This window comes from Rhinichthys klamathensis, unplaced genomic scaffold (assembly GCF_029890125.1).
Source record: "Rhinichthys klamathensis goyatoka isolate OS25496 unplaced genomic scaffold, OSU_Roscu_1.1 h1tg000738l_1, whole genome shotgun sequence".
Lineage (NCBI taxonomy): Eukaryota > Metazoa > Chordata > Actinopteri > Cypriniformes > Leuciscidae > Rhinichthys > Rhinichthys klamathensis.
The window spans coordinates 88,826-108,143 of NW_026607150.1; the positions used below are offsets into that span (position 1 = coordinate 88,826).

At 39.2% G+C, this 19,318-nt stretch overlaps 1 protein-coding gene across 2 annotated transcripts in view; it reads left to right on the forward strand.

Moving 5' to 3' along the window:
* The first annotated feature begins 684 nt into the window (after positions 1 to 684).
* asgr1c.1 (asialoglycoprotein receptor 1c, tandem duplicate 1) overlaps positions 685 to 19,318 on the forward strand; it is a 50,614-nt gene continuing 31,980 nt past the window's right edge. The window contains exons 1-8 of one of the 2 annotated variants that reach the window (XM_056242646.1): positions 685 to 828; positions 2,077 to 2,163; positions 2,287 to 2,457; positions 3,483 to 3,578; positions 5,682 to 5,771; positions 5,976 to 6,056; positions 6,140 to 6,238; positions 6,385 to 6,477. In XM_056242646.1, the coding sequence (XP_056098621.1) occupies positions 744 to 828; positions 2,077 to 2,163; positions 2,287 to 2,457; positions 3,483 to 3,578; positions 5,682 to 5,771; positions 5,976 to 6,056; positions 6,140 to 6,238; positions 6,385 to 6,477 (802 nt within the window). In that variant the 5' untranslated portion in view covers positions 685 to 743. The remainder of the gene's footprint in view (positions 829 to 2,076; positions 2,164 to 2,286; positions 2,458 to 3,482; positions 3,579 to 5,681; positions 5,772 to 5,975; positions 6,057 to 6,139; positions 6,239 to 6,384; positions 6,478 to 19,318) is intronic. The other variant, XM_056242645.1, reaches the window with a different exon arrangement.

Consider the following 19,318-nt stretch of genomic DNA (forward strand, 5'->3'; position numbering starts at 1 on the left):
TCTATTTCTTAGCCAATGAGAAACATTCAACCTGTAAGCAATGACGTAGCTTAGACCTTGGAAATGGTATAACTGCTGTGTGTGTGTGTGTGTGTGTGTGTGTGTGTGTGTGTGTGTGTGTGTGTGTGTGTGTGTGTGTGTGTGTGTGTGTGTGTGTGTGTGTGTGGTGAAGGGTATAACTGCTGCGTGTGTGTGTGTGTGTGTGGTGAAGGGTATAACTGCTGTGATCTTTGTAACTGTAAGCGGGGCGTCCTACGAACTCCTGTGAGAGTCTTGAAGCTGAACTTCTGCTGATGAAACTGCAAACTATCTTCAGTAAATCTTTTTTCTTTAATTTATTATAATTCTGACTCCGGGGCTTCATTCAACATCTGGTTCTGGGTCTTTAAATGTTTACCCCTAACACAACAATAATAAAACAATACATTGACTTTTCTTTTGTTACTTAAGTACTTTTAAAAATGAGTACTTCTGTACTTTTACTTAAGTAAAAATCGGTCTTTTTACTTGTAACAGTAATATTTGACCAGTAGTATCTGTCCTTTCACTCAAGTAGGGAAGTTGTGCTTTGTCCACCTCTGTGTTTAGCTAAAGTGTTTCTGCAGAATAATATTCTTTGGAAAGAGGAACGGAAAGTGCTGTGTTATTATACTGTCATTGCAGGAGCTGTTTTGAACGGGACTATTAATAAGGGAGCTGTTTTGAATGTGTTTGGATTCTCTAGGAAGCAAGTAGCTGCAGTTATGATGGTCTTTAAGAGAACTGATAGTTCTGAAGAAATCCTGAAAATGGACATGGAATATGAACAGAAGACGACATTTAGCAAAGGTTTGCTATGATACTAAATTGTATTTGATACAGAAAGATATGTTTGTGTTTTATTATTAATTTCTGATTATTATTAATGTTTTTTTTTAAGTCAGGATTCTTTGATGAATAGAAAGTTCAAAGTAGATTTATCCGAAATAAAAAAAGCTTTTGCAACATTATAAATGTCTTTACTGTCACTTCTCATTACTTTAATGCGTCCTTGCTGAATAAAAGTAGGCTATTACTTTCTATAAAATGTAGTGTATAATGTTACAAAAGCTTTCTATTTCTGATAAATGCTATTATTCTGAACTATTTTTTTTCACAGGGTTTGTGTGTAATGTGACTTTTTTGTGTGACCTTAAAATTCGTTTTAGAATTAAATTGTACATAAATAGGTTAAGCAAAACAAATGTGTTTATGTCGGAGAACCTTTTAAACACATACGAACCTGAAATGACATATACTGTGTGATACAGTACAAATATTTTGAGTGTCCCTTATTTTCCCGTAAAGAACCACGATTGTCCCGCATTTTTCTTTTCTGAAGTTGGCAACCCTAGATAAAAACATATCAGCTACATAAATTCATCAGCTAACCCTTCAGAAATGTCCTGTTGCTTCTACATGTTGTCACTTCTGCTTGGGTCTCTCCATCTTTGTCTGACTCTGGTTTGAGCATAAAAGGCTAAAAGTTTTTGAAATGTTCAAGTGTGTGTCAGTGTGAGGTAATCGGAGCTGCTAACACATGAGCTCATTTGCATTTAAAGGGACACACACAAAAATGGACTCACCCTCAAAAAGTGGTAAATTTTAACGTGCTATAAAAAAAATCTGTGGGGTATTTTGAGCTAAAACTTCACATACACACTCTGGGGACATCAAAGATTTATTTTACGTCTTGTGAAAATGGCATTATACCACCCCTTTAAGCCTTGTCTGTGAAAGTGGAGGATAATGTGTTATTTTTTAAGGTAATGATTAATTGTAAAACTACTAATTCAATTTTAAGCTTTGGAGTTCATCCTACAACAACCGAATGGATGCAGGCGTGAAGTGTTTCGTAAATACCTGATATTTCCTGATCATGTTGCACATCACATTCACATTTATGCATTTGGCAGATGCTTTTATCCACATTGCATTCAAGAGAGACATTGATGTTGCTAGGGCTGTGCGCTACTGTTCGAGCTACAGGAAGGCTGTATTGCTTTAAAGAAATAAAAGAAAGTAAAATATTTCTTATGGTGTGTTTGTTTTCTGCAGGTCGTCCTTGTAGCAGAAAAACTGGCATCTTTGTGCTTCTAGGAACAGTCTGCATGATTATTTTCCTCATCATGACTTCTGTCATCTGTGAGTGGTTAACATCATACTTTGAAAGTGTTGCGTTGTAAAATATTTGCATTTTAAAAAGCGAGTAATGCAAAATATGCATGCATGTAATTATGCTGATTACAAAAAAAAAATTGTTCACAGTTTTTCATCAACAAAGAACATTCTCAGTGCTGGAGAGTTGGATGAACATTCATAGTTCGAATCAAACTTCAGTCAAACCTCAAGAAAAGAATATTGAGACCTTGATGACCAATCTTGCCTCTTCATTGAGTTCAATCACATCCAAACAAGAGGAAAACCAACAAAAGCTGGGTGAGATTTAAATTTTTTATTATGTACTGTACATTTAAATACTCCGAAACCAACACACGTGTCAGGATTATGTTGTGTTTTGTGTTAGTTTCATTCCTGTGTTTGTTTCATGTGATTCAGTTCAGTTTAGTCTTAAGGTCCTTGCACACTGATTTCGAAAATCTCCTCCGAAACTTTCGTCCGTCATAAAATATTTAGATCTTGTTTGATTTTTGTTTTTCGCATCCGTAGCAAGCAATTTGAGAGGTGTTTTGACAATTCAGAGCCACCGAATTAAGAATATGCAAAAAAGGCATATGAAAATTTCGGACTCAGGACCTTAGGGTAGGCCTACGTTTACACGACAACAATATAATTAAAAAAGGAGAAGCCCTTTGAGTTTTCTGAGACGACACCATTGTCGAAACGATCCCCATTCACAGTGATCCGTGAAAATGACTAAAAACGCTGTATTCTGCTGCCAGGCCATTAGATGGTCATCATTTTCAGTTTAACGTTTTTGTTGTTTACACGGAAACCATTTTCAAAAACTTCCACTTTGATCCCAATTTTCAAAAGTTTGCGTTATCAGGCACCCAAAATGCCGTTGTCATTTTAACGAAACGCATCCAAAACGCCAAAACGCATCAAAAGTTTTTAGTTTTTAGTTCAAAACGGTGTCATGTAAACAGCCCCTCAATTATATCCCAGTTCGTCTCCTTGGTTACTGATTATGTTCAGCTGTCTGTCATTAACTTTCCTTGTGTATTATACTATGTATTTATACTCCCTGTCTCATTCAGTTCATTGTCGGTTCTCGTCTGTAGTGTGAGTAGTTTATGTGATCATTCTCTGTGTCATCTATTATCATCATCATCATGTTTATTAATGAAAGTTTGCATTGATCTTCATTCTGTGAACTACGTCATCTGTTGCTGACAACATGAATATGATCATCTAAATATAGAGATTATTCTTTTACTACCAGGACACAACTGTGTATTTCTGACTGTAATAGCAGGACTATTTTTACTTATTTTTCACAGAGCGCCAGCAGGGTCTGTCACACACTGAAGTGAAGAGTTTGATGAACAGTTTGAGTTCTGCTGTATCAGCGCTGACATCCAAACTGAATGACGCAGGTCTGAAAATCTGATCATTTAATCAAATACTTTTAAGAGCAAACTTTCATATTCTTGATCGTTTATCAATCATATATATATATATATATATATATTCCTTCACAGTTGGGAACCAGGTGCAGAAACAGAATGAAACACAAAAAATATTAGACTATTTGAAATCAGCTGTTACTTCTCTACAGTCTGATCTACAAAACAAGCAAAGTGACTTTGGTAAGACAGAGGCAAAATTTATATGAATTTTAAATTTAATAAAGTTATTTCATGAATTAATAAGACCTTATAGTGAACATGTAATTGTCTTGTTATGCTCTCTTTTAAAATATCTCATATAACATAACTGTATCTGGTTATGATACTTTGGGCCACATTCAAATCTCAGCATGTTTTCTTACTGGAGACATTAACCCTGAATATATTTAAAAGAATTTCAATTGCAAGGAATAATATAGGGGAAAATATGAATATTTAAAGTTCGATGAAGTGCATAAAGTACAAAGAGAAGTTCGCATGAACTATCAATGAACAATACGTCTAAAGCATTTATTAATCTTAGTTAATATTAATCATTGTTAACATTGGTTAACTAATGTTAACATTAGTTAATTCACTGTGAACTAACATGAATATTAATATTTTTATTAAGAAACATTAAAGGTGAAGTAAGCGATTTCTGAGAAACACTGCTAAAAGTAGATCATACAGAGCACCACAACACACTTGTAGGGGGCGTGTCCACTCATAATGGAGTAGGAGAGAGAGTTAGCCAATCAGCAGTAGGGGGTGTGTCCACTCATAATGGAGTAGGAGAGAGAGTTAGCCAATCAGCAGTAGTGGGCGTGTCCACTCATAATGGAGTAGGAGAGAGTGAGCAAATCAGCAGTAGTGGGCGTGTCCACTCATAATGGGGTAGGAGAGAGTTAGCCAATCAGCAGTAGTGGGCGTGTCCACTCATAATGGGGTAGGAGAGAGTTAGCCAATCAGCAGTAGTGGGCGTGTCCACTCATAATGGGGTAGGAGAGAGAGTTAGCCAATCAGCAGTAGGGGCGTGTCCACTCATAATGGGGTAGGAGAGAGCGAGCCAATCAGCAGTAGCGGGCGTGTCCACTCATAATTGGGGAGGAGAGAGAGTTAGCCAATCAGCAGGAGGGGGCGTGTCCACTCATAATGGGGGAGGAGAGAGAGTGAGCCAATCAGCAGGAGGGGGTGTGTCCACACATAATGGGGAGGAGAGAGTGAGCCAATCAGCAATAGGGGGCGTGTCCACAAATAATGGGGAAGGAGAGAGAGTGAGTCAATTAGCAGTAGGGGGTGTGTCCACTCATAATGGGGGAGGAGAGAGACAATCAGCAATAGGGGGCGTGTCCACTCATAATGGGGGAGGAGAAAGAGAGGGAGCCAATCAGCAGTAGGGGGCGTGTTCAGTCATGATGGAGGAGGAGAGAGAGAGAGAGCAAGAGGTGGATTTGAAGAAAGACTGTAGACAGAGAGATAGCTGAGAGACATTAAAATAGAGAAAAACTGGAATATCACTGGAAAAAGAAGGGTTATGATCAGGCAAGAGCTTTAGGTCCTGCGTTAATATTAGAGACGTTAGAGAGCAGGAAGGCCTGAAAATGGATGGCGAGGCTGCGTTGTTTCTGCTCCATCTGCAATAATGCTTCGCTTCAGCTATGATAAAGAGACATTCACTCTTGCAGTGCGTGCTGCTCGTGCATTTTGGGGGCGGAGCAATGAATGGAAGGGTGTGTTTGTTTGGGTTGATTTCAAATATCAACAGTTTCTGCTATGGAAGCTTGTTTCCGCCACAGAATAAAACATTTTAAAGATAATTGCGACTTTTTATCTCACAATTCTGACCTTATAACATGTAGCTGTGAGATATAAACTCACAATTGCGAGAAATAAAATCGCAATTATCTTTTAAAATGTTTTATTCTGTGGCAGAAACAAGCTTCCATAAGTTATTGTCTAAGACAAAACTGATATGAGCAGATGTTGATTATGTATTTTTATACTTTCTCATTCACCAAGCCATTATTGCTATGCAGTGATCTTGCTGATCCAGTATATTGTATTTATGGCTTTTGTCTCATGTTTAAGAGTCACTGTCGAGCTCAATGAGTGTCCTGAAGAGTTCAGTGTCAGATCTCATTTCATCTGTCGCATCGCTTTCTTCTCAACTATCAGTCAGTGAGTAGACACTACATTACATGTGCAATACGGCACTCCATTACACTACAAACAGGGCGTGAATTATGGAGTGGGGTGTTTGAAACCCCCAAAGGACACCAAAACAAAAGTATTTAGCAGTAAGTCAGCAGGTTACCTGCTACTATTATTACATAAGTCTACTATATTCAACATCTAAATGCAACATCTACTTCTTTCCCACAGTGCGGCAGCAGGATATGAAGAGCTTGACTGACAGTTTGAATTCTGCAGTATCAACGTTGACATCCAAACTGAATGATGCAGGTGTTGAAATCATTTAATAATCTTAAATATGCATCTGTGTATTGAGGAAGATAATTATATTAACTGCAACTTTTTTCTCCCAGTTAAAACGCAGGACCAGAAACAGACTGAAACCGAACGATCGCTGGACAGTTTGAAGTCCTCCATACAGTCTGATCAACAGAGCAAACAGCGGGACTTCGGTGAGTCAGAAACATTAAAAAAAAAGTTTGTATGAAGTTATAGGCTTGCATAATATAATTCAAGCCTGTCTCAATATAAACATCACTGAAGCGACATAGTAATCTTGCTAATATATCATATTTATGTCTTTCATCTCGTGCTAAAGAGTCTCTGTCGAGCTCATTGAGTGTCCTGAAGAGTTCAGTGTCAGATCTCACTTCATCTGTCGCATCTCTGTCCTCTAAACAACAGATCTCTGGTGAGTCGAGTACAATATTGCAATAACTGCATTATGGATGTATAACTGAATCTATTGAATTGATCTCTTTTGTTAGGCATGATTTCAGAAATAATCATAATTGTTGATTTCATGGACCTGCATGCTGATACTGACATTATTCTTTACATTGGAAATAATTGGATTGAAATGAAATTCACAGGACACTGACTGCAGAAAGTCTAACAAGGTCTGGTGTGTTTTCTTGTGTTCTAGAGGACAGAGTCATGAACGCTCTGAAGGAGCTGAAATCTAACATGAGAAACAGAACAGCAGGTACTGCATCCACACTCTTAATGCCCCCTTTCACAAGATGAAATATAAATCTATGGTGTCCCCAGAATGTGTCTGTGAATTTAAGCTCAAAATACGCCCAGATCATTTATTATAGCTTGTCAAATATGCACCTTTGTAGTAGTGAGCAAAAACACCCTCCCTTTAAATGCAATTGAGCTGCTACTCCCCGCCTCCGTTCAGAAGAGGCCGATCCTTTACACGAGCTTTGGATACTCCGGAAATAACAAAACACGCAAATCTCACTCATCCAAAATCTCAGAAATAACTCAGAAGTGCAGCCTTACGGAGAGACTCAGGAAGAGGTTGCAACTTTTAGACGCACATGGACGTTTCTGAATGGTTACGAGTGGATACATGTACTGTAGTTGTTGTGGAGTTACATTGATTCATCTCATCATCATGTTTAACTTTTACACAAGTTAACACAGTTCCCTGAGGTCTTTTTAAGACAGCTGTGACATTTTTTTGGTCAAATAGTGTTCAGTGCTCATCTGTGCAACGACAGAACAGTTTTCATGCTTTGCTTGAACTTTTGCCATTGCGTTAGAACTGGTTACACGGTTGTCGCTTGTGAAACTAATGCGTGAATGTGTTGGAGATAAATATTTTGTTAATAAAGCGGTAAACAGTTTTTGAGCAAACAAAGCACTCGTGTCGCGTCATCAAATTGAGGTTAAAAATATTTCTTTATATTTGAAAGCCGATAACCGATACATTGGCAGATAAATCTAAATCCAAATTTTTTTACACATTTTGAGAGCCTGAACACAAAAAAGTCTCACCATTAAAATCCATGTCCCAAGCGCACAATTATAAGGATGTTCCCATTGTAATTTTATATAGCCTATATCACAGACTTGTTGCATTTAACTGTATTTTCCTTTTTTGAAGGGATTTCAATCATATTTCAAGCAATTCAAACCCATTATGTTAAACAGTGAACAGCTGAAGGAAAAAATCCATTATTTATCGTCTTTCATCGTCTGCACCAGTCTGTCTTCGTGTCTGCACTACACTACCCAGAATCCTCCTTGTCTCCACACCTGAACTTACTCCCTCACTTACCAGCCTGTTCATCGTTATCTTCATCAGTGTCACCTGTCTTCACCTTGTTATGTTTGATTCATGCTTGTATTTAGTTTGCTTCTGTTCAGCCTGTCCTTGTCGGTTATTGTCTTTGTTACCTGAATGTATTCCCTGCCTGCATCTGTTTATTGTTTTGTTTAGAAGTAAAAGTGATTGTTTCTGGAAATCCCCGTCTCCTCGTGTTTCCTGCCATACACAACCCGTAACAGAATAACCGACCAAAAAGAAAAGAAAAAAAGAGGAAGATGGAGATCTGGGAGCTCGCGGGACAGATCACGGCTTTGGCGCTGGATAGCCGTGATCTGTTCCACTTTACTTGGGGCTTTGTTCCACTCGCTGCCTCCTGCTCGCTGGGCGATGAGATGATCAAGGCGTGTTACCGGCGGGGGGCCAAGGTGGTCGACCCAAGGGAGCTTCCAGATCTCTCTAGTCTGGACTGGAGAGAGGCACTCTCCAGATGTCTGGAGAGCTTTCTCCCATGGCACTCCATGTCTTCACCGCTGGTTCCGTCCAGCCCAGCCGATCCCGCACCGCTGGTTCTGTCCAGCCCAGCCGAGCCTCCACCGCAGTTTCTCGTCAGCCACGTCCAGCCAGAGCTTCACGTCATGCCTGCCGAGCCAGAGCTTCATGTCACGCCTGCCGAGCCAGAGCTTCACGTCACGCCTGCCGAGCCAGAGCTTCACGTCACGCCTGCCGAGCCAGAGCTTCACGTCACGCCTGCCGAGCCAGAGCTTCACGTCACGCCTGCCGAGCCAGAGCTTCACGTCACGCCTGCCGAGCCAGAGCTTCACGTCAGCCCTACAGAGCCTTCTCTGCTGGTCCCATCCAGTCCTTCCAAGCCTGTCCTGGAGCACGTCCCTGAGCCTGGCAATCCCCCCAAGAAAATTTTGGGGGGGGGGGGATATAGGCCACCTGAAGGTGCGTCTCCGCCATGGCCGCCCGAAGGTGCGTCTCCGCCATGGCCGCCCGAAGGTGCGTCTCCGCCATGGCCGCCCGAAGGTGCGTCTCCGCCATGGCCGCCCGAAGGTGCGTCTCCGCCATGGCCGCCCGAAGGTGCGTCTCCGCCATGGCCGCCCGAAGGTGCGTCTCTGCCATGGCCGCCCGAAGGTGCGTCTCCACCATGGCCGCCCGAAGGTGCGTCTCCGCCATGGCCGCCCGAAGGGGATTCTCCGCCATGGCCGCCCGAAGGGGATTCTCCGCCCTGGCCAGGCCCACATCCTGCTCCGCCCTGGTCACGCCCACAGCCTGCTCCGCCCTGGATGCCCGAGGGTCCAACAGCTCCGCCCTGGATGCCCGGGGGTTCGTCTGCTCCGCCGTGGTCACGGCCACGTCCTGCTCCACCCTGGACGCCCCCTCGTCCTGCACCGCCATTGCCGCCTGGACCATCCTGGAGTCCGACCTGCTGCACCCGGTCCGCCTTCCCGTCACGGACTCCAGGATGCCCACCGGGAGGGGGGCGTAATGTCACATTCATCGTCTGCACCAGTCTGTCTTCGTGTCTGCACTACACTACCCAGAATCCTCCTTGTCTCCACACCTGAACTTACTCCCTCACTTGCCAGCCTGTTCATCGTTATCTTCATCAGTGTCACCTGTCTTCACCTTGTTATGTTTGATTCATGCTTGTATTTAGTTTGCTTCTGTTCAGCCTGTCCTTGTCGGTTATTGTCTATGTTACCTGAGTGTATTCCCTGCCTGCATCTGTTTATTGTTTTGTTTAGAAGTAAAAGTGATTGTTTCTGGAAATCCTCGTCTCCTCGTGTTTCCTGCCATACACAACCCGTATCATTAATATATCGGCCAATTTTTCTTATCGGGGCGATAACGATAGCATTATAAATTATCATATATTGGCCGATACCGATATGGTGGCCGATATATCGTGCATCCCTAATTAATTTAATGATGTCTTTACTACCTTTCTGGGCCTTGAAAGTTGTAGTTGCATAGACTGTCAATGGAGGAACAGAAAGTTTCAGATTTCATTAAAAAGATCTTCATTTGTGTTCCGAAGATGAACGAAAGTCTTTAGGGTTTGGAATGACATGTGTGTGATTTATTTTCTTTTTTTTTAATGACTGGACTTTCAGGTGAACTGACCCTTTAAATTTGCTCTTATTTTGCATGTTTTCTCTCTCTCTCACGCAGACATCCCTGTAACCTGTAAATCTGGCTGGATATTGTACAAAAGCAGCTGTTTCTTGTTCTCCAGTTATGAACTCAGCTGGACTGAGGCACGAGATTACTGCAAAGCACAGGGCGCGTTACTCCTCAAAATAGAAGAGGACGACGAGGAGTGGGTGTGTAACGTTCATGCGCATAACATAGCATTTTGATTTTACTTTCTTTTTTTTTTTTTATTAGTTTCTATCTTCCCCTAGGCATTTCTAAACAAACATACCACACCCATCTACTACTGGGTCGGTCTAACGGATCAGAACACAGGCCAGTGGAGATGGGCGGATGACACTCCTTACACTATGAACAAAGAGTGAGCCGATTCATGCATTATTCACTTTGATTCACAAATACATTCCTTAGCAAATAGCATGCATTAAAATGTACATTTGAATCATACAGTCAAACACAAATTTATTCAGACACCTTCAACATTTCTCATTGTCACAGTTTATTCGCTATAGTTTAGAAAATGGTAATAAAATATGACAAGAACTCAGAGTTATCAGATCAGTTGATATTTCACTGGTTTTGTCCGTCCTTCTGTTAGACTCTCACAAATGAATTATGTTGAATATCTGTCAGCTGTTAAATTTAACTACACAATTAGATAATACCAATTTAGCTCAACCAATTACCAAGCAATGCTTCATGTTGTTCAGTCTGTGGTGCAAAAAGGTGCATTAGTTATTAAAGAAAAAACACTGTGTGTCTGAATCATTTTTGGTCCCAAATTTTTTATAAATTTTACTGGTAGCCAACTGTATGAATAATTTTTGGGTATAATATGTCACCGTTTACTTTATTTTGATATCCTTACTTGCATAAATGGACTATTCGCAGACCTGCCAACCTGTACGCATTTTGACCTCAAAGTACGCTGTACGGCTGCGATTTGTCACTCTAAACTACGCAAAAACCTGGTGATGCGCCTCTCTGTTCACGCGCAGTCCTCAAATCAAGCAAAAAAAGGAGGGGTTGGACCAATCATAGCGCTGGGTTCATTCCCCAAATAGCAAGCGGGGATGATTGACAGATACATAAGGCCCAGGGGCGTAATTTGTGGGGGGGATGGGGGGGATATAACCCCCCCAATATTTAAATCTATGCATTACAACCCCCCCATTATTTATACCATGATCACAATATCAGGAGGCACACCCAAACTTCAACCCCCCCAATGTTCAAACCAAATCTACGCCCTTGATAAGGCCTATAGTTAAAATTGAATGAAAATCGTCAGCATTAAAGAATCCCGCTCGATCCCCCTTCCGCCGTCTGACTGATTTTATAAGCGAGGACAGTAGGCTAGTCTACTTTCTAAGGTAAACGGGCTGGGTGGATGTGGAAAGTTGAAATATTGTATTGAGTTAACTTAATCCTCTGGATTCGATTATCACACGGAAGTGATCGCATGGATTATTTCAAAAATACTCTGAATATAGTCATTCATGGTCACTCAGATAAGAGTAATAAGATAAGATAATAAAATATCTTCCAGCCTTGCAAATTATAAAGTGCTTAAGTAATGCTGAACAATAAATCTAAATAAAAATCGCTATGGATTAGTGATTATGAAAGTTCTGTGATTTGTGGATTAGGCCTACTGATAAACGCGAGTCTGGAGAAACAGGCGTTTATTTATTCATTCTCAGTGTTGAGAAACGTAGCCTTCCACATATGCGTTACGTTATTGTGTTAATAATAACTGAAGTACTTAACATATTTATTTTGTATGAAAACTAGCGCGTTAGTTACTTATGGTTATGGATTAAAAAGTATCATTGTATCAGTGATGCGTGAGCTCTCTCTCACAAACACAGGGAGAGAAGATCATTGTAAAATGAAATTTGTTAAAGGGGCTATGTGTAGCTTTTTACTTAAAAAAATCTTTAAGATAGAGTTTTCAATTGTACATTTATGAGCCAACCATAATGTAATAGAAAGAATGACACCTTGACTGTCCACCACGGTTGCCTCTATCAGCCTGTAGGCTCAAGTGTGTGTGGAGGAGTCGGGTCCGAATTGGCGCGAAAATTCACAAAATGTGACGTCATGCGCGTTCTCGTCTACTTGGGCTTACATCCGTACGGCAGCCATTAGTAAGCAGCGGCAATCGCTAGCAGTAGTGTTTCAAATGGACTCTGCGGACGGAAAGAAGCGACCAGCCTCCAGCACAATCCAGACACCCACGGAAACTCCTTGTAACTTAATAAAAAAAAAGAAAGCCTAATCTAGTGCGGCCAACGAGCGTGCGCACCGAGAACGAGCATGAGACTGGCTGAAGTTTCTCTAACGGCCACTGGTGTCAGTAACGGTTAGAAATTTCAGAACTTCCGCAATGCTCCTTCAATTTTAAAGTTAATTTTGTTCTTGGTGTTTTTTTTCTGTCAAAATGTCAGAAAGCATTTTGTATTATCCATCCGTGTGGACAAAAAAAGCCCTTTTTTCTGTGAGATTTAGTATCATATTTGGATATTGGAATAATAAATGAAGTAGCCTTAAATGTTTAATGTAAAAATCTTAAATGTACACACTCGAATTCAAAAAACTTTAGAAGTCAAAACTAGAATTATGAAGATAGGCATGTGTTTGTGTGTCTCGCATCCTTAAAAAAATAAATGACAAAACACCATTGGGATTAAATGCGTAGTATAAAATGAACTTTAGATGGGATGGGATGCCAGAAAGTTGTTATATATGCAGATGCAATGGTGTGACATTTGTTGGTTGTCATTATCCACAGACACTGGAACCCTGGGCAGCCGGATGACTGGAAAGAACACGGTCTGGGAGAGGAAGGAGAGGATTGTGCGAGTATTACAAACACTGGGAAATTAAATGACAGCCACTGCTCTAACAAAGTGAGATTCATTTGCAGAGTGTAATTCTGAATCTGAAAAGAGTGGTTGTGTAGGGCCCATGGAGTTTTTCCCCCAAATTCTGTTTGTTCCGTTTTAATTTTTCTGGATTTCATTTTTTTTTTTACCCGTAATTTTTTTTTTTACTCCATTTTAATGGTTTAATTCAATTTTAATAAAGCATGTCTAATTAATCAAACTCATAAAAACAAATTAATAAAAAAAAAAATCATTTCTATGTTTTTTTCAGAAATTTCCTGGCAATCAAAAGAAGGCATAAAACATTAATTTAATGTATCTTTTAATAATATGAAATAAAAAAAATGTATCAAACAAAGTGCTGAACAACATGAAAGAGAATTTTTTGATTATTCCTTAAAAATTGTTTTACTAATAATTTATTGTATTATTAGTGTTATTATTATTAATACATTGAGACGTATAATTCTACTGTACTGTTGGACAGGTTGCTATGAAGACTTGAGTTTCTGTGTGTTTATGATATGATGATAGTTTTTCTCAAATGAAGTGGTAAAATGCTGATGAAGTGACTCAGAGTGGCTCTGGAGCTGAAGTTCATGCATTCATTTCCTCATATGAGGCGGCAGAGGGTGAAAACACCAAGAGAATCACGACAAACTCCATGAAATACAGCATTATTGTAACGGTCACGAGCTGGAGTGCCCTTGAGAGACACCAGAGGGCACTCCACACCAGACAATCATGTTTCACTCACAAACTACATTTCCCATAACTCACTGCCCGGACTCATCAGCACTCATCTCATTCACCTGTTTCTCATCATCTTGTTTAGTTCACACCATAAATACCTGGTTTTCACATTCACTTATTGCGAAGTCTTGTTTTACTGTTAGTTGCAATTCTGAGCGTTATCCTCCTGTGTTTGCTTCCTGTATTTTGACCTGTGGATTGTTTATCGTTGCTGACCCTTTTCTGCCTGCCCTGACCCTGGACTGTTTCACTGGACTCTGATTCTCGCTGCCTGCCTCGACCCTCTGCCTGTATCTGGTTTGTCTCTGCCTTGTCTCCATTGCCCTGTTTGCTGTTATTTGATCCCTGCATGTTTGACTTCTAATAAATACTGCGTATGGATCCCCTGGTGTCTGCTGCATCATAACAATTATACAGTAAATTATGTTTTTATGGGTTCCGCGATTCCCTCAGCGTTTTCCACATTGTGGAAATCATCGGGCCCTACAACAGGTGCCATAAAAATGACAACATTTGAAATTCTTTCTAGTTCAGTACTTTGAATAGTTGGATTAAACTGTGTAAAGACAGCGAAAGCAAACCCTTTAAAATCCTCTATTGCTTTTTTGTGTTGATTTACCATTTAAATTCAAATAATAAAAATATATTAGTTATCTGCTTTTCTGTTGTCCTGTTCTTGAGGGCCCGATCTCAGGAAACCTAAATCTCTGTTGGAGGGATACTATGATATTTCTCCAGTATTCAGATTAGAGGTTTAGAAATATGAGTATTACGGCCCAGACTCAGATTTATTGTTTTAGGGAAACTATGATTGCAGCAAGGTATGTAGGTTACATATTAAATGATCAAATATTACATATAGAATCATACATTATAAACAATAAAATTGTCCAAAACACACATTAAACTACCAGACTCTATTCTTAATTCATAGTAAATGTACATTCCTGTAGAGATATTAGGACATTAATGCCACTAGTTTCTGATAAATGCCTAGTGGGAAAGAGTTAATTTATCATTACCATACATATAGTTTTTATTAATATTTTTTATTAAGTTTTATATTTTTTTCATCCGTTTTAATTTTAGCTTGTGTTATTAATTTTGTTGAATTTCTGTCCGTTTTTTTATATTTTTATTTTATTTTCTATTTTAGATCAATTTTACATTTTTGTACATTTATTTATAAATTAATTTATTTATAAATTAATTTATTTATAAATTATAAATTTTAGTACTTCAACTTGAAATGTTGTCTTGGCTACTAACTGAAATATTTATTTCACAAAGGCTTTTTTATATTTTATTTCATTAACGTAAATGATTAACAGTTTTAGTTGGTCAGATTCATGATTCAAATACTTAGTAATTGACCATCATCCCACACATGTGGCGTTAAACTTGTATTTACTTTACAACATTCCTTAAACTTTGAAAGAAATATACAGCTCACAATATTAGATGCATTAAGTTGATAGCCACTCATCAGTACGCTTAAAAAGAGTTCTGATGATTAGTATTTTCATGCATTTGTATTAAAAGTAAGAGACAGGATTATTCAGGGCAGACTCAAACGTTATGCTCCTAATAACATCTTATTGCTTCTGTTCATTTGTACTGTGATGATGAACCTGTAGGTTATCACCATGTGGAAATCAGTTCACAGTGTTGTTGTGTAAATTGCTTTATTGCTTAATGTTATGATTGTTTTCATATTGTTTATCTTTGATTAATGATATTATTTGTGATTATGTATCTGTTTAGATGTATATGCAAGAACACTGACATTGAATGTTTCCATAGTCAGGAGAGTTAACCGACCCCTACGGTTGATATGATCCACTAGTGTTTGGCGGGAAAATAGCATATATAAAGGAGTGAGGCTAATTGAGCCAGGGAGAGACGGGCCATGTGCCAGAGCTAGTACAGTCCAATGCTGTAAGATCAGGGATGTAGTGGAGGCTAAACGCACGTAAACGCCGTTTACGCACCTCCCAATTTTCAAATAGCGTTTACCCACCTCCAAAGTGCGTTTATCCACCTCTAAATAGCTATAAATTAAGCTTATGTCGTTTTAGTTTCATATTGTTAATTATTAGTTTCATAGGTTGTTAAACCTAAGACGAACTCTTTCATATTGCGCTGCTGTCAGTGTTGTTGACTATTACTGACGGTTGCGCTGTTGACGCTCGCGCAGCCTCTCGAGGAGAAATCTACACAAATGAGCGCGCACACACACTCAGTTAACAACATACTGCCTATAAAAAATCTTAATGTGGAGTTTTTATATTTTTAACATATGTTAAGCAACCTCAATTATTTTCCCCCACCCCATCACGATTGAAAATGTGACATTGATTTCCTACAACAGTTCAATAAACAGTTAAAATTAAGTCACTTACATTTTAGATGCAATATTGGCTGTTTTTGTTCTGTTTCAGCAGCGAAAATAGTTCCAAACAAAAATCACAGCAGAACCACGGCGCATCTCACAGGAACACTCAACCTGTTTTCATTACTGAATGATTCAGCATTTTGAACGAATCGATTGAGTCAAAGATTCAATGACCCATTCATAAACATCTGTCTCATTCTTGAATGAATCAGCCGTTTGAACAAATCGTTTGAATCATCAATGACTCACTCATTAAGACGGTCGCCTGCCGCCACCTACTGGCGGTTTCGTGTTATGTTTAAAAGTAGATCATTCTTTCCAACGTTTCTTATTTGTAAATTTAAATCAATTTCATAACATTATTTTAGGCAATTGTAATTTTTCAGTGTAAATGATTTAATTTGATCAGCCCTATAGTGTCTTATTATTCGAAATAATTGAATTTATTGATCAAATTTAGGAATTTAAAATGAAAGATGAAGCATGCATGTAATAATATTGGGGAGGGGATGCCCTTTAAAGGTGCAAATATTACAATATGCCGATTTAAATATCAAAGCTAATTGAACACTGATGAGAATATTGTTTCAGAATAAATTAACAAAAAAAAAAAAAAAAAAAAAAAAATCCTGACGAGAAACTTTTTTACTCGGACAAGTGAATGACAGATTTACTTGTCCTAAGGTCAGGACAAGCGTATGAAAAGGCTTAATGTCGAGCCCTGCCTAATAGCAATGTCATCAGGACATCAGGATACACATACGCAGTGGCCCACCTTGACCACGTCGTGGTCCACCAGAATTTATAGTTTACCCACCTCTTTTTTTTACCACTACACCTCTGTGTAAGATGTGTCTTCATTGTCAGAGGTTTGTTCCTCAAGGCTGGATTTGATGCTGTGTTTTGCTGCTTTCAGCTAGTGATGGGCAGATCGAGGCTTCGTGAAGCAATGAAACAGTTGAACCAAATGGTCCATATTGTTTCGAGGCTTCGAATCAATCCGACACCCGTCTCCGTCCACGGTGACACCTAGTGGTCACTTGCAGGTGTTGATCTGAAACAACCTTGACGAGCCATGAAAATGTATTGTTTTTTTATTATTGTACTTTTTAATATGTGAATCTTGCAACCTATAGGCTCCTCGCTGTGCATAATGTTATTTTGGTCCTGCAAAATGAATATTAATAAAATAAATCAAGCCACAATGTCTAACTTTTTTACATATTTTTATTCAAAAATATTAATTTCTCTGCTGTGGAAGGACTTAGCCTACTTCTTTTTTTACAGATAATTTCTCCAGCCTTTGAAAAAATCCTCTCACAAGGGACACTTGTTGCTGGCATGCAAAGATATTTTTTAGCTAGGACATACAAATGAGGAAAGATTACTGCTCTCTCTTTCCAGAAAATTAGTGGATCATGAGTTCTGGGCAAATACGCATCGTTGATGTATTTTTTCACTTCCACTGTGGCATCAGCTGTAGCATTGTGTATCATCTGGGTTTGATGGATACGAGTATCAAAAAGTTCCTATACTGGTGTTGATGTTGATGGTGATGGTGATGGTGATGATGTTGATGGTGATGGGTCTGATGTTGACATTTCTGGCTCTGAATAAAAATGAAAACAGCAATTAGTAACAAATGCTAAACTGACGGCATATATGAAGTATATATTACATTAATCAGATTACATAACATAACACAGACTGAAACTGCTCACCAGGATTTGTGTTTGAACGCATCAGTGAAGCACACTGCAGTGTCATGTGCTTTTCAGCGTCCTGGGCTTTGGCCATATTTTTTAACCTTGGGCCCAGCAGTGTCAGTAGCAGGCCTATAGTACAGGGGGAATGCCATCCTCTGCACCCTTGCAAAATGGCAGGATGAGTGCTCCTCAAATGGCGCATCATGGATGATGTATTGTTGCAGTAGGCGAGCTGCCGATCACAGTACACACATCTCACTTTGTTTGGGGTTTCTAAATGGAAATGCTCCCACACCACAGATGTACGGCATCTCTTCTGGGGAGCCTCCATTTTATCTATCTATAATCCAAATCTATCTAGATATGTATCTATAATCTATCTATGTATTTAAATGTATCTATAATCTATCTATGTATTTAGATATGTATCTATAATCTATCTATGTATTTATATATGTAGCCTATCTTTAATCTATCTATATAAATATCTATCTATCTATTAATCTAGCTGTCTATAAATATTTATATCTATGTATCTATTAATGTGTCACTATATGTATACTCTGTGTCTCTAGCCTATCAGTCAATGTGTTGTGTAAATTTAAATGTAAGCCTAAATATAACTAAACAAATCGCACTATAAATGTCACTATATCCCCAAAAATCCGCTATCTCAATCAAACTCCTCTCACAAAAACCCACGAGGTCAATATGCGTTGATTTCACTTTTATACAGATGTGCGATTGTGTGGTCTGTTTCCGACCGTGTCAATCAAACGCTGATTCGGCGGATCACACCTGATGGATGAAACACTTAGTGAAACACTTCGAGGCTTCGTTTGGCCATAGTCACGTGACATGGGTGTTTTGAATCACGCTTCGAATCAGTGTTTCGAAACATCTGCGTTTCGGGATCTCGCAAAGCTTCGGAACGACTGTTTCGCGTCAGCCATCCCTAGTAATATCCAACCTGGTCTCACAGAATTCCGTGAAATGAACACGAACCCTTAAAGGAGAACTCCGGTGCAAAATGAACCTCGGGTGTAATAACACATTGGTACAGACTAAATCATTCCCTGAGATTTGTTTTCATGATAATCGAATGTAAAGAGTTTTATCTCTAAAAACAGTTTAGCTTATAACGCTAGTATATTGGGCATCGAGTAAGCAAAAAGAGATCGCTAGTTAATACCATTAACAAGGCTCAAATTAGCCCCACACTAACACGGCAGCATAATGAGTGTCCTTACATGCAAACCGAAGCATTGAGAACTTTGTAAGTGTACAGACAGTTTAATAAGAAGATACTTTACACAGACAGTACAGTTAGCGCATACAGACAGCAGCCATCTTGGAAAACAGTCTCGATTAGTCAAACCACGAACACGGTGATACGTGAGCTGAACTGTGACTTGGAATCTCATATGGTCCGTTGTTTCCGGAAGAAAGCACTGAGCGCATAAGAGAAGCACTGAACGCAACAGAGAAAATAAAAAAATAAATATAATTTATCTTATCTTCAATATCTACACGTACTGATCGCTCACCTTCGTGGTTCTATTGATCGA